Source organism: Amphibalanus amphitrite, unplaced genomic scaffold (assembly GCF_019059575.1).
Source record: "Amphibalanus amphitrite isolate SeventyFive unplaced genomic scaffold, NRLGWU_Aamphi_draft 001029F_arrow, whole genome shotgun sequence".
NCBI classification, from domain to species: domain Eukaryota; kingdom Metazoa; phylum Arthropoda; class Thecostraca; order Balanomorpha; family Balanidae; genus Amphibalanus; species Amphibalanus amphitrite.
The window spans coordinates 17,792-33,035 of NW_024882523.1; the positions used below are offsets into that span (position 1 = coordinate 17,792).

Below are 15,244 nucleotides of genomic sequence, written 5' to 3' on the forward strand. Positions count from 1 at the left end.
CTATCTTGGTCGCCCGCCGCGGCCTCGCCAGCCAGGCGGTCGGCGGTCTCGTTGCCGTCCAGCCCGGCATGGCCTGGCACCCACTGGAGCACCGTCTCGGTGCCGTTCTCGGCGAGGGTGTTCAGCAGCCTCCAGACCTCGGCGGCCAGAGCCATGGTCTGGCTAGCTGGGCCGCGGCCGAGTAGTTGTAGCCCAGACCTTGAGTCGGTGAGGAGGCGGACCGACTTGGTTGATGCCAGCTCCCCTTCCTCCAGGCCGGCCACAGCCGCGAGCGCCTCGCGCATGGCGGTCAGCTCTGCTCTCAAGCTGGAGCAGACCGCCCCTGCAGGAGCGCGCACGGTTTCTTCATAGTTGAGGTGGTGAAACTGGATCAGCGCGCCTGCGCCGCCCTGTTCCATCCCGCCGCGAGCCGAGCCGTCCGACCAGATAGTAATATCCGGTTGCGGGAGCTCTGCAATGGCTCGCAGGGCAGCTTCCCTGCGGACTGCAGGCGGGTCCGACCGGCGGGTGGCCACGGGCAGGTCTACCCTGAAGGTGGTGCCGCCGCGGTGGCCCAGCCATGGCGGGTCGCAGCTGTAGAACGCCATGGGCTCCACCGGGAGCTCCTCGATTCCTGCCTCCTCGGCGAGCCACTTGCCGACCCTCCTGAGGCACGGTCGGTGAGGGAGTGCTGCAGTTTCGTCTGGAGGCTTGGGCGGTGGTCTTCCCGCGGCGGTGGCGTCGTTGCATGTTCTTTGCCATGCCTTGTAGGCTCGGTGTTGGAGGCGCGGCTGTACCTCCCTTCGGAAGAGGGACTTGCCCGGGTCGCTCGGGGGCAGACGGATTACACGCTGGTACTCCGTGCCTGCCAGCTGTAGGGCCCGAAGCGAGAGTGTCGGGAGGCCAGCCTCGGCCAGGAGGGCGTCCTTCCGGGTCGCACGTAGGCAGCCGGTGATGACGCGGGCGCACTTGTTTTGCTCGGCTTCGAGGCGTCCTCTTACCGACGGGGCGGCGTATGTCCCGAAGACGGCGGCGCCGTAGTCGAATAGGGCCCGGATATAGCCGATGTAGGCCGCTCTGATGGTTCGGCGGTGGCTTCCCCAGGTCTTTCCGGCCAGTGCCTGTAGGCATCGCCTCCGTCGAGACATCTTGGCTTTCAGGTCGTCGATGTGGTCCGCGAAGGTGAGTTGGGGGTCAAACTTAATGCCCAGGAAGGTCGGGTTGCGGGAGTAGGGCAGCTCCTCTCCGCGCAGCGTCAGGTGCGGCTTGACCTTCCCTCCGCTCTCTCTTGGGTCGAGAGTGAACAGGGTGGCGGTGCACTTCGTCACGCTGGGCATGACTTTCCAGCGTCGCAGCCACGTGTCCACCGCGTCCAGGCAGGGCTGGAGGAGGGCGTCGCACTCTCTGGCAGTGGGGGCGCATGCCAGCAGCGCCACGTCGTCCGCGAACAGGGACCGCGAGACGTGCTCCGGCATTGCTACGTCGATATCATTGACGTAGACCAGCCATAGGAGCGGCGCCAGCACGCTGCCCTGGGGGAGGCCCTCCTGGAAGACCCTGAGGTCTGAGCGGGCAGCGCCCCAGCGGACGCGGGCGCGCCTGTCCGACAGGAAGGCCCTCAGCCACTTGATGAAGCAGCCGGGGACTCCCAGCCGAGCCATCTTGCAGAGCAGGGCGGCCCTCCAGACTCGGTCGTAGGCTCTCGCGAAGTCCAGCAGTACCATGACCGCCCGGTGGGGTTTCTTCTCCTCGAACGCGTCGAATATCTGTTGGGATATTCGGCCGAGCTGGTCCATGGTGGAGCGACCTCTGCGGAAACCGGCTTGGTTGGGGTTGAGCTTCCCTCTCGTCTCGAGCCAGTGTTGCAGCCGGGCCTGGATCATCCGCTCTGCGAGCTTGCTTGTGGTGGAGAGCAGGCTGATCGGGCGATAACTGGACAGCTCTGACGGCGGCTTGCCTTTCTTGGGGATGGCTACGATTTCTGCTGTTCTCCAGCTGGCTGGGACGTCCGCTGCTGTCCAGGACTTGTTGATCAGGGCCAGGAGGAGAGTCTTGCCTGTTGGGCTTATCTGCTTCAGCAGCTCGTTGGGTACGCCGTCCGGTCCCGGGCTCTTCCCGTTCTGGAGCTTGTTCAGGGCTGCGTCGAGTTCGGCGGGTGTGAATGGCGCGCACGGTCCACTGCGTTGGGCGTCGCATGCGCATGCACTCACTGCAGCGCGCGCCTCCAGCTTGATGTCGCGATCCTCTTGTTTGTTGTGTGGGATCCGGGATACTGCCGCATATGCCTGGCATAGGGCGTTGGCCTTCTCCCTGTCTGTCACTGCTGGTCGAGCTGGGCGGCCAGGTGGGCCAGCGCGGTTGAGGGGCTCTGCTGGTTTCGCCGGTGGTTTGCGTCCGTCCAGGGTGCGGATGAGGCTCCAGAGGTCGGTGTTGGGCCCCAGTTCCGCGATGCGCTTGCGCAGGAAACTTGTCTTTTCCTCGCGCAGGACCGTGTCCGCGTTCTTCCTTGCTTGTTGGTATTCCCGGACGTCTTCGGCGGTATGGTTTGGCGCGGCCACCTTAGCGCGAGCTTCTTTCCTGATCGCGATTGCTTCGTCGCACGCCTCGCTCCAGAACGGCTCCCTGGTCCTTCCGCCGTTTCCGTGTGGGATGGTGCGGCGCGCGGCGCGGGTGATGGCTGCGGTGAGTCGTTTGTCGAGTTCGCTCGCCGTCAGGTCTCCGTGGTCGTTCCAGCGGCCTGTGATGTCGTCGAAGGTCCTGCGGTACTCCTGCCAGTCTGCCTTCCTCAGGGACAGGCGGCCTCTCCCTCGGCGCTGCGGCTTCGGTGGAGCTACAGGGATGCTCGTCGTGATCGGGAGGTGGTCCGATCCCATCGTCTCGCCGATCTCCCAGGTTGTTCCCCTCGCCACGGCAGCGGTCGCCAGGGTAACATCCGGCGTCGACAGGCCGCCCGTGGCTGGGTTGATGCGCGTGGCCGAGCCGTCGTTCAGGATGGTCAGTGAGGCGTCGATCGACCAGTCCTCGACTTCGTGGCCCATCGCGTCTTCTGGTTGGTGTGGGTCCCATACGTGGGCGTGAGCGTTGAGGTCGCCTGCGATGACGCATCTCGGGGGAAGGGAGATGCGGGCAGGCTGGAACGGTTGAGCTTGGGTGCCTTGCCCTGCCACCCACCTTGCTGGAGGTGAGTACAGGTTGACAACGGTTATTGACGGTGTTCCCTGCGGGTGGAGCTCTGTGGCCGTGATGTAGGTCTCTTCGTCTGGTTCAGTTGGCGCATACCGAGGCGTGGTCCGCGAGTACGGTAGTTGGTCCCGCACTAGGGTCATGACTCCTCCCTTACCCTTCACGCCGCGGGTCCCGTCGCTGCCGGTCGGGGGCTGGGGCTGGGTGGCCACCTGCCCGGTCCCGCTCGCTGGTGGGGCGCGTGCCGTACACTTCTTACGGCTCTTGCAGCCCGCGCACCAGGAGTTGCGGTCCGGCGGGCCGCGGCGCTTGCAGGTCCAGCTCGGTCCAGGCGGTGCTCCCTGCCCACTGTCGGCGGGGCGGGCTGCTCCGGTGGTTGACGGGCTCGGGTTTGCCTGGTGTGGCCTGTCTTGCCTCGCTGCTATGTTGTAGCCTGGGAAGCGTGGGTTTTCATCGCTTTCCAGGAGTCTGGTTTCTTGGAGTAGGATGACGTCGGGTTTCTCGTCTTCAATTCTCTTGTCCAGTTCGGTTTTCCTGGCCTTCAGACTGTTGCAGTTGAACTGCAGGATCTTGAGGAGGCCGCTGATGGCTGTGGGTCCTGTCTGGTTTGGGTTCCGCCCGGTGCGCGGGGTTCCCGGCGCCGGTCTCACAGCCCGCGGAGGAGCGGGCGGTGGCGGCACCGTGACAGGCGCAGGCGGGGCCGGCGGCGCCGACGGCGGCGTCCGAGGCGGCGGCGGCGGCGGCGGCGCGATGCAGCTCGGGCACCACCAGAGGTCGCGTGTGCGCGCGAGTCGGGTAATGTCCGTTGGCCTCAGTCCGGCGCATCGACCATGGTGCCAGAGGGCGCACCCGCCGCAGCGCACCGATGAGCCGCCGACTCCCCGGCCGCATACTCCGCACGGGTAGCGCGGAGGGGGGCCTGGATTCGACTCCACGTCCCCGGCCCGCATCAGTAGCAGGGCGAGGTGGGCCAGCCCTCGTCCCGCCGCCAAAAACCCGCCCGCGCCGGTCCGGCGAGGCAGGCGGTGGTAGTCGTCTTCTTCGAGGGTGTGGATGTGTGTCGGCGAACTTGGCTCCCGAGGGAGACGCCACCCCCACGTGAAGGGGTCGCCGATGGTGGCAGCATCGGCGACCCACTTCAACCACCCACTTTGCAGCGCGACCTCCAGGAATTGCCCGAGGCTATATCTCGGAAACCGTTGTTCGAAGAAAAAAATCCTTGTCACAGCTGGCTTCCCCGCCCATCACAACCCATTAGACCAATTTTAAGCAAAAAATAAAATATGAGGGTGCAGGGCACTTGTCGATTTGTCGTGGAACGCTCCAAACGACAAGTGACCAAAGTGAGACCAGGGTTCAGGATTAAAGTGTAGAAGGTATCGTTATCCGTCATGGCCTAATATAAGAACTGAGACAATCAGTCATTGATAGATGTTCTTAGACTTTATTTTGAACCACTGACTAAAATCAACAACAAAAATAAAAATCCGAGTAACGGTCCAAAAATCAACATGTAGGTAATATCAGGCCACTAGGCAACAGGGGAATGCTGAATGTTCCCTAGCGCAACGTGTAACTTTGCTAGAATAGCAAGTATCTCCACTTCATAACTCAGCTACCAGACTGTAATATCCTTCCCCATAGATAACATGAATCATGTTAGCATGATTCATGTTATCTATGCCTTCCCTAAAACTATGACAGTGTAGTGTTTACATTTCCTCTCTAAGTTCACTCCCCTCTCCATGCATACCAGATTATATTTGCTGAGCTGCTCCCGGTCCAGAGGCCTGGTCACACTGATTGTTCCCGTGGCTCTGCCGATGCTAAACTGATCGAGACCAGTGCCTTCCACCAGCGAATAGGTCACCGGGTCGCCCTCGGGGTCGACCGCCTGCGGGCACAGGGTCAAATGGTCACGTGAGAGTCAACCGCCAGGAGCATAACGGTCAGAGGAAGGTTACGTGACGTTAGCTTCGTTATTGAAAAGTGCGATGCCAAAATAAACATGCAAGTTATTGACGAGTTAACCAAGCAACTCGAAAACTTGCATAAAAATGCAAGCTATTTTTACGACAAAATATTCGCAAGCTCTATCAGCTTAAATCCGTCAGGACACCTGATAAAAATAAAAATGCCATACATATTACATCTCAGTCTCTAATGACATATTAGTGACACATCATAGCAGTGTCATAGTGTCATCAGTGTCATTTATGATTTGATGTCACCTTACTGTCACCTACCATCACAGTGAGCACCGTGCTTCCGACACCGGCCCCCTCCGACACATCTGCATCATAGAGACTCTGTCTGAAGACGGGCCCGCCAGAGTTGGGGCCGGGCACCACGGCTACCTCGACGATGGTCTGGGACTGCCGGCCGCCGCGGTCCGCCGCCTGACGGGAAAAGGGGAAAGGGGGCAATCAGCAAAGCAATACATAATTGTTCTTGGTAAAGATTGTTCAGGACACCAGCTCCTGAACCTGAAACCTGAAAGCTGGTGTCCTGAACAATCTTTACCAAGAACAATACCACTGTCCCAGCTCAACAACATCAACTATACCAATGCATAATTGTCTGAGGGAACTTAGACAAAAATTAATATGAGCGTGCCTCGGTGCGCTCAACGCCTGGATCAACTAATGATAGTGGATCCGAGGCGCAGTCGTAACAGTTACGCATACAATCGTATGAGACTGGCGACCTTTCGGTTTGCCGCCTGCCAAAAAAAAAAAAAAAAAATGGGAAACGGGAAGGAATAGTGGTCGATCTTCAGCTATGAGATTTGGGAAAGGTTCTTTCGACATCATGATGCCGTTGGCGTAAGGCATCACAAATCCACCTGATAGATCCTACTCTGCTCAATAATGCAGAGTAATGCTTTGCAGTGTTGTCATTACGGAACCGGACCCTCAATGCGACACATCATTTTACCTCCACCGTGATACCAAATGCAGACACCGCAGACACCGTTTCACCACATCTATCAAATCCCACCCACCTGCACAGTGATGCTGTACTGCTCCCCACTAAACACCCGCTGTAGGATGTCCAGGTCGCCCGAGCGCGAGTTGATCTCGAACTTGGACCTGCCGTTGTTGGAGACGTGAACCACGCCGTACGAGATGTCCGAGTTGGCTCCTTCGTCTACGTCAGTGGCGTGGACCTGGGGGAGGCGTAGTGGTTATTGAAGTCATGTTAGGTTTAGGGGGGTACGATAAATCATATGGTATCATAAGGCCAGAGAAGTAACTAGTAACAGTCGTAAGGAAATAACAGTGATATACACCTTTGGTCAGTTAAATTCGGTGTGAAATCGTCCATTCTAGAACTAACGAAATGTGTGTAGACATACCGCAATATTATGTGCACGAATCGCATAATATCTCGGCGCAGGTTAGGCAGTCGGCGGTAAAGCATTCAATTTCGGCACAGCGGCAATATGCTCCATTTTCGGTGATAGCGCAAGTAGAATCGGCGGCGCCAGCACAGGTTTAGAGGTAACGCACGCGATTTAGCAACAGTAACAACCAAATTCGGCACTGTTCATTCAATTTCGGCGGGTAACCGGAGGCGCTCAGATGATTCATTTTTTCAGGAACGCTTCTTGAGCATCAAATGAATCGTCATACAGTTTGTGGCTTTGAGACATTCTCAGGGGGAGAAAAGCAGGCCATTGTTTGTTTAGCGTCACAGTACCTACCTAAGGCCGTCTCGCTGTTTCTCGTTTTGAATTCTGATATGAAAAATTGATTAGCTTTAATGAGTAAGTACTACTTATCCTAAAAGATAACATCAGTGGGCTGGTTTCGTTTTTTATTACAGTACCCGGGCCGCTCCTCTCCGCACATGGCGGACGACAATCGACAAAGCAAACGCCAATTGTTGTTGAACTCGAGGCAAACCCCGATTTTCTTTCAATGAAGCTGCATGTCTGTGCTCTTGTCACTGTGTGCCAAGACTTTGCCCAAAACATGAACCCATTTCATCAGAAGGTTTTATTTTACTTCACCTTGAAAACAACCAATCACCATGTGAATCACACATAACACAATTATATCAACCATACCAGAATGAGTCCCACCAACTGGTTATCGTCGCACGTCTTCCTGTTATGATCTATTGGTCAACCATGCCTGCGTGAAACATCAAACATCCCTCGCCTACTGTGTGCAAAGGGACACGAAAATAAATTCAGCATTCCGTATCGTATCACCACGCCTCTCCTCACCCCGCTCCACCGTCCCCCATGAACACCACCAAAGGCTTAGCGCCGACAGTGTAACCCGTCCCATGGAAAAGACTCGCAGCTGCGGCAGGTGCAATCTTTCTTCGCCCCCCGCCTTTCCCCACCCCCCCCCCCCCCCACACACACATATCAAACGAAGGTGCTCGGCGCATCCTTTGAACAACCGCGCGACGACACCGGGCGTCTCCGGCGCACGGGCGAGGTCAAAGTTCAGTAGTCGCGTAGCCTGTCGGTCTGGCTTTGTTCTCCGCCGTCTTCGTTTTAAGCAGGTAGGTACCTCTGCAGTCTGCAGTGATGTTAGTACTTACTTTATAAAAGTTAGTACATTGAAATGTTTTGTTTAACCCACAGAAAGCACGGACATGAAATCATTCTCATCGCTGGCGAATGCGAATGGAATAATCGGCCATAAAGGAGAGGGTGGAGGGCCAGAGGCATGCAAAAGTTCAGACATTGAGACAGTGGCAACAGTAAACACCTTTAAAACGTTTGACTTAATAACAATGCTCCAACAAGTTCATTTTGTAAGCGAGAAGTCTCTCCCTGCCTCCAAATAACCGCCGAAATTAAATGAATATCGCCGAATTTGGTTGCTACTGTTCTAAATATCGTGCGGCCGTCTCCAATCTCCAGCGGCATCGCCGAAATACAATGCGGACACGCCGAAACCGAGCGTCTTTTGTTGCTGCGCCGAAATTAAATGCTTTAATGCCGATCACCGCTATAAACGGCCGACATGCCATGCAATGCTATACTGATACATAGCTTTGCGGTATGTCTACAAAGAATCCGCTAGGTCTAAAATGGACGCGTACGTACCGAAATAAACTGACAAAAGGTGTAGATGTACCGGGAAGCTTCAGCATACTTTGGTGACATAAGTCGTAAATCTAAGTCAGATTACATGTACCGCTGGCGCCAAATGCATCCTACCTTAGAAATCGTCGGTAATAGCTAAAATTCCCGCCCTCAGTCGATCGTAATTTGCCCATGAAATCAGTAATCTAGGCCCTAGGGTATCCTACTTTATCTTCCTCTCGGCTCTCTTTATCTATGTTACTCTCTCTCTCTCTCTTTCTCTCTCTCCCTCTCTCTCTCTCCCTCTCTCCTCCTCCTCTCTCTTACCTGCAGTATCCTCCTCCTTCCACTGCCCGCCGCGATCCTCACAGGCCGGTACATGGGCAGCTGGGGTGAATTATCGTTCACGTCTAGCAAGTGGACCGTTACGGTGGCAGGTAGACTCGCCCTACCCGGTCCGCTGCTGGTTACCTCTCGGGCGACCACCTGATGGTAGAAAAGGGTGAGATGTCAGATGTGGTAGTTCGATGGCGCTGGCTTTATTTTATGTTTGCTGAACTGTACCTGGTTATCGAACCAGCGACAAATAGAGGTGTGTAATGATAACATAACGATAGCATGCCGCTTACGGAATAGTTTCGACCATTTATAATTGAAAAGGCAAGCTTAGTAGAGGCAGTACTAGGGTGCCAGGGATTCATTCGTATATAGGATGTTTAGCTGAGAGAGCGCCACTGTTAGTACTTCGTACGTACCTATTCATTCTTGCATTCATTCATTCATTCATTCAATCATCTCCGTGCTTAGATTATCAGCTGTTTGTCAGCTGTGTTATCGTACTTTTCATTCATTCATTCATTCATTCATTCATTCATTCATTCATTCATTCATTCATTCATTCATTCATTCATTCATTCATTCATAAATTCATTCATTCATCTATTCATAAATTCATAAATTCATTCATTCATTCATTCATTCATTCATTCATTCATTCATTCATTCATTCATTCATTCATTCATTCATACATTCATTCATTTATTCATAAATTCATTCATTCATTCATTCATTCATTCATTCATTCATTCATTCATTCATTCATTCATTCATTCATTCATTCATTCATTTATTCATTCATGTACCTATGCATCCATTAGGTTACTTATTTATTTGTTCATTCAATCAATCAATCAATCAATCAATCATTCATTCATTCATTCATTCATTTATTTATTCATTCATTCATTCAGTCAGTCATTTATTCAATCAATCATTCATTCATTCATTCAGTCCCCGTATTTTCATACCTGGAACGTGAGCTGCGATGGCGCCGGCGGATCTCGATCCAGATCCCCTCTGGCCACCACCAGATAACCATCCCGATCCACGGCGAACGCGTCTGTGGTCAGCTCGTAGCGGTACTGCATACGGTCCTCGCCGGGGGTCTGAGGGGAGAGGGGGGAGGTGTTACATGGAGGGAGGGAAGAGAGAGAGAGAGAGAGAGAGAGAGAGAGAGGGAGAGGGAGGGAGGGAGGGAGGGAGGGAGGGAGAGAGAGAGAGAGAGAGAGAGAGAGAGAGAGAGAGAGAGAGAGAGAGAGAGAGAGAGAGAGAGAGAGAGAGAGAGAGAGAGAGAGAGAGAGAGAGAGAGAGAGAGCTAGGGAGAGAGAGAGAGAGGGAGAGGGAGGGAGGGAGAGAGAGAGGGAGAGGGAGGGAGGGAGAGAGAGAGAGAGAGAGAGCGAGAGAACAGAGGCAAGCAGAACATAGAAAAAGTGAGAAGAGAGGATAACGAGAAACACAAGAGCACGGACGTAATATATTCAGTTCCTACGTATTTGATCAATCACCTATAGTCTGGCAACTCCAAGAAAGAACGGATTCAAAACGCAAGCACCATTGACGCACGCTGTGATGTTGAATGAAATATATTAAAGAATATATCTCTCACGACTTTTTACATAAATTTTCTTCTAACCATACGAGTACACGTCCAGTGATCAATACAGGTGGCAAAAGGATTCAGGAGCTTTAACTCCGTTCTTTCTTAGGTTTGCCAGACTATAGTAGTCGATCAAACGCCTTCGTGTTTGATCGACACATACGCACTTCGATCTGATTATAAAGAATGGTTTGGTTCATAATTAGTAATCTCGCTTCGTGGCCCAACTCTAACCTCATATAGCTGCAAGAAGTGATAAGGAGTCGCCCCACTGTCCCCTCTAAGCAGCTGTCTTACCCAGTCGGGATCATCGACCCTCAGTTGGATCACATCCAGACTCTGAGGCTGTACCATGATCTTGGTACCGACCGCTGACGATTCCTGAACGTAGCCTGGGGGAACAGCGATAGGATAGTGTGAATAAGATCGGGGCACGGCCGAACACAGCACATAAGAAGAACCCTTAGCAAGCAAGTTGTGTGGCATAATGTTTACGTTGAAATTGTGTATACGGATTTAAATAAGCAAAGACAGCTCTCAAACCACCAGTCCTGAATTCTGATCTTCTCCATGGTGCTAGCTTACAACACGAGAACCTTATGAACTTCGGCATCGTCTAGGATATGTAGCCATGATGCAAATATCGTTTGGTAATGTCTGAACCAAACTGTCAGCCTGGCTAGCTCATATAAACCGCTTTAGCCAAATGGTGACATCACAGTGTGACGTCACAGTCGTCTGTCTCACCTTCTGGTGACGTAATAGTGACGACAGGCGGGCTGGTGTCCACGGCCTTGACGTCAATGATGAGCTCGGTGGTTTGAGATCGGCCGGAGGGCGTGCGCTCTCGGGCCTGAAGACAGAGGGAGGGAGAGAGGGCAGAGGGTTAGGTGTGGATTATCGAACCGTGTGAAAAAAATGCTAGCCTTTGATAATGACGACTGACGATCATACATAATATGTGTTGATAAATATAATTAATAAGCTACGCATATGAACACGTATGCGTTGTAGAGAAATGAAACGTCTTATATCGGATCGTAAAATTTCTGCATAATCAGGTTTGTCCCTTGTTTCAACCGGATAAGTCAATGCTAAATCTAGCCATTGTCAGGTCACCCACGAAATTTACCAAAAAACAAGCACATATTTCAACCGCGATTTCTCACAGTAAGCATTCCATCTCTCACCTGAACGGTAATGGTGAACTGTTTGACCATGGACCGGTCCACCGGCTGAATCTGGCGCACCTGACCCGAGGCCAGGTCAATCTCGAAATACTGGTGGTAGTTGGGCGGCTGACCAGATATAAACCTGTAACGGGACAGTGAGGGACAGTGAGGGACAAAAATATAGGACCTTAGAAGCAGCGGTTGACGTCACTTTCGGTAGTGCTGAATAAAGTCAGGAATCAGGATGTTCATTGTTCAAACATAAAATGGGTGCAGCACGATTCATTCGCATCAATGCTAGATCCAATCTCACCTGTACGCGTTCCACTCGCCGTTAAATTCTGTTTTAGGTACCTCACCCGTACTCGAGTCATTTTAGCCTGCATCCAACACATTCTCGCCAATTCTCGATTTATTTCCAGCTCCACTCAATTCACTCCCAACACTACTCGATTCATTCTCACCTATACTCGATATCAGCTCCGAGAGTATCCCTATCGACGGCGTGGATTCTCTCTGGTCGAACATCGAGAACGCCAGACAGCTCCCTGGAGACAACCTGAGAGGAGGCGAGGAACAGTTGTCACTGGGAAAAATGAGGGTCAATAGGGCATACCAGTGAAACTGGGCCATCCGAATGAACACTGGTCATTGACTTCATAATTATTGACAATATTTACATTATTGACATCAACGACATTACAATATTACGGTGCGTTGGAAGCTAATCTCTAGCCGAGAGTCGGATGCTTTAATCGGTAACGGCAATAATAACTCGGAAAGCGCCAATGCTCAAATGGTATTTCTAGGAGAAAAGTCTACAATTATCTCGCATCGGGGAATATTCTAAACGCATGAATTCGTGTCTATCTATCTCTCTTTCTGTATGTCTGTCTATCTGTCTCTGTCAGTCTATCTTTGTCAATTTTCGCATGCATGTACTAACCGTAGCTCTGTAGCTCGGCAGCGGACACTCCTGCCCACTAGGCCGACAGCCGGCCACCACAAATCCCGGACCCAGGTCGTCGCTATCGTCGAGCTGAACCGTCAGAGTGGTGGTGGCCGAACGTCGCGCGGACGACGGCTGCGCCTGGTCCTGGCGACGGCCGGGGGTCATATAGGGAGTCAGCGGAGGGGCACGGGGGGCCAGAGTGAGGTAACATGGGGTCATAGGGGTCAGCGGAGGTCTGAGTGGAGTCAGGCAGAGGTCATACGGGGTCAGCGGCGGGTCAGAATGAGGTCAAGCAGAGGTTGCATGTGATCAGCGGAAGGTCGTGAAGATTACACGGGGCCGATATACGCCATAATTAGGTCTAATTGGGTCGATATTGGACTCTGTGGAGTCACGACGACATCAAACGATTAGACATTGTCACCTTAAATAATTTAGCCTTCCACTTAGAAAACGCACCGGGCACACGCACGCACCAATTCTGAATCCGATCTACGAATAGCTGCAAATCGCGAGACCATTCGTCCTCACTCTTATGCCTTATACCCTCCAACTTTATCCACGGGAACCACATCCTCTCCCTTCCCCATACTTACGCTGGCCACTACCCTCAGATAGTAGACGTTGGTGGTCTCGAAGTCTAGGGGACGGGTCAGCGTCACCACACCCTGGTGGGGTCGTGCGATGCTGAACCTGGGGAAGAAGATGCAGAATGAAGATTGATTTTGTGTCAAAACGGCTGTTAACCCGCGCGGGGCTGGGGGGGGGGTAAATTTTACCCCCCCTCGCGAATTTTTGCGATATCTCAAAAACGGCGGCGCGCAGCGCCGCCAAACTTTCAGTACCTTTTCTTACATCAATTTGACACCTTCCCTGAAAATTTGAGCGAAATCCGTCGGAAAATTTTTGAGAAATTGACGTTTTAGTGACGTCATGTTCGCCATTTTCGCCTCAAAAACGGCAAAAGTTCAAACGCCGCTAACATCTTCATTTTTAAAGGAATCAAGACGTAACAAAAAAGGTTATGCGTAATTTTACTTTGTCTATCAAACGGCTATCTCGGTTTTTTGAAAATTTTGGATTTTGGCCTAAATTTTTTTCAAAAAACTGACTTTTTGGGAAAATCATTATAAAATCCAAAATTTTGCGTCTATCAAAAAAACCGGAATATATGTCAGAGAAGTGGTCTATGTGCACCTACATACCGAATTTTAGAAGAATCGGTTCAAAAATGTGGGAGTTATTCAAAATTTTATGACGTCACGACACACAATTTTTTTGAAAAATGACTTTTTTGGAAGTTCTAGACCTTGTACGGAAACAAAAATAGCACCATTCGATTCGCCGTGAAAAACTACATCAGATAGACACCTTTTTAGGCCTTAACAACCAACTTCAAAATTTGACCTCACTTGACCTGACCTTGACCTGACCTCGACCTGAAATTCATCCAGAGGTGGTCCATATCACTTATTGAGTGTGCCTATTGAATTCTATGAGTAAAATGACCCATAAAACATGTGTCGCACATGCCCTTTTCTATATTTTGTTTTTTGGTGACCTAACCTGACCTGACCTGACCTTGACCTTGACCTCTGAATGATATTGTATGCAACGAATATTGTCTTGGTAGCCTAAGAACACGTTTTGGGCGATCAGTCTCAGTCCATGACTCCATTCTTCGGCAACTACGGTGCAAGGCCGATACTGTAGAAACTTGCAATTTGTACCCTTGACCTGACCTTGACCTTGACCTCAAACTTTAAATTTAGTACATGTTTTTAGTAGTTCGTGATGAGAGCTTTCGATTGGTGTTCGAATTTTCCAAATCGGACCATTAGTTCGGGAGATAACAGGGGGGGGGGGGTAAAATTTACCCCCCCCCAGCCCCGCGCGTTCGGCTGGAGACCCTGTGGTAACCACGTGTGTCGCCGGCCGGCACGGGAGTTCCCGGCGCAGACCGATTCGCGCGCCGACTTGTGACGTCGCTACCCCGCCCCGGCGCTGGGGAGGCGGCCCAGGACGTGTCTGTTCGTGAACTTTGTCCCATCACGATGCGACCGCGTGTCTGCGGCCTGCGCTGCCGCAGTGCGTCGGCCAGTGACCAATCCGCGCTCCGATCGGCAGCCACGTGGTGTCCGAGTGCTTCTGCGCATGTCTGGACCCGGCCCGCTGCGTCGGGCCGCGCGCTACCCCGGGACTTCTGGCCGAGCTCTTGGCCCGAGCAGACGCGTCACGTCTGGCTCCGCGATTTGGCCCGTTCTGTCCGGGATTTATAACTTAGATTAGGCAGGGCATATTTGGCAAACTTGGATTTCATTCTCGTCTCTTCGTCGCTCCATTGTCTGATTCGCTGTTTTGGTTTTTGACTTCGTTTTGGTAATTTAAATATAACAACCCGCTCTTAAATTAATTCTTTTACTTGGGGCCGTTTGGATCGAACTGATTGAATTTTTGGAACACGCACCAGGTTGATATTTTCCATTTCTGATTAACGTAAAATCCAGTCACTGATGTGTGGTGAACTGCCCCACAGCACCACATATTGGTGACCCCGACGTGATTCTTGTTCGATTTTTCCATACTTCCGGGTTGTCGCCTCCGCTCATTCCCGAATCAATTATATTATATTATTCCCCCACATGGATTGCTATTCCGTCGCTCCACAGTGGCTTCTGCGCCACTTTTCCATGATGGTTTCTGTGCCATCTCTCCGCCGTGTGATTAGTTAGGCATTTATCTTCTCGGTGATTTTATTTCGGCGTTCCATTGACTCTTTCGGATTTTGCACTCGGTGTTTTAAATTTTAATTGTTCAGTGCATTGCAAACACCGGCTACACTTTAACGATCATGACGAACGAGGGCACGATGGAACCCGCTCATGCTGAGCCGGTCCATCATGTCTCGATCAAGCCGCCGGTTTTTATGGACACCGCGGTTGACGGCTGGTTTGCTATTATGGACGCCCAA

The 15,244-nt window shown here is 52.2% G+C and overlaps 1 protein-coding gene across 2 annotated transcripts in view; it reads right to left on the reverse strand.

The window, feature by feature from the left end:
- LOC122369378 (cadherin-99C-like) overlaps positions 1-15,244 on the reverse strand; it is a 66,999-nt gene that overhangs the window by 17,791 nt on the left and 33,964 nt on the right. For both annotated transcript variants that reach the window (XM_043344083.1, XM_043344082.1), the window contains exons 7-17: positions 12,870-12,966; positions 12,268-12,417; positions 11,786-11,880; positions 11,340-11,463; positions 10,897-11,002; positions 10,447-10,541; positions 9,521-9,658; positions 8,540-8,698; positions 6,167-6,331; positions 5,409-5,561; positions 4,916-5,056 (exon numbers count right to left, since the gene is read on the reverse strand). In XM_043344083.1, coding sequence (XP_043200018.1) covers positions 4,916-5,056; positions 5,409-5,561; positions 6,167-6,331; positions 8,540-8,698; positions 9,521-9,658; positions 10,447-10,541; positions 10,897-11,002; positions 11,340-11,463; positions 11,786-11,880; positions 12,268-12,417; positions 12,870-12,966 — 1,423 coding nt within the window. The remainder of the gene's footprint in view (positions 1-4,915; positions 5,057-5,408; positions 5,562-6,166; positions 6,332-8,539; positions 8,699-9,520; positions 9,659-10,446; positions 10,542-10,896; positions 11,003-11,339; positions 11,464-11,785; positions 11,881-12,267; positions 12,418-12,869; positions 12,967-15,244) is intronic.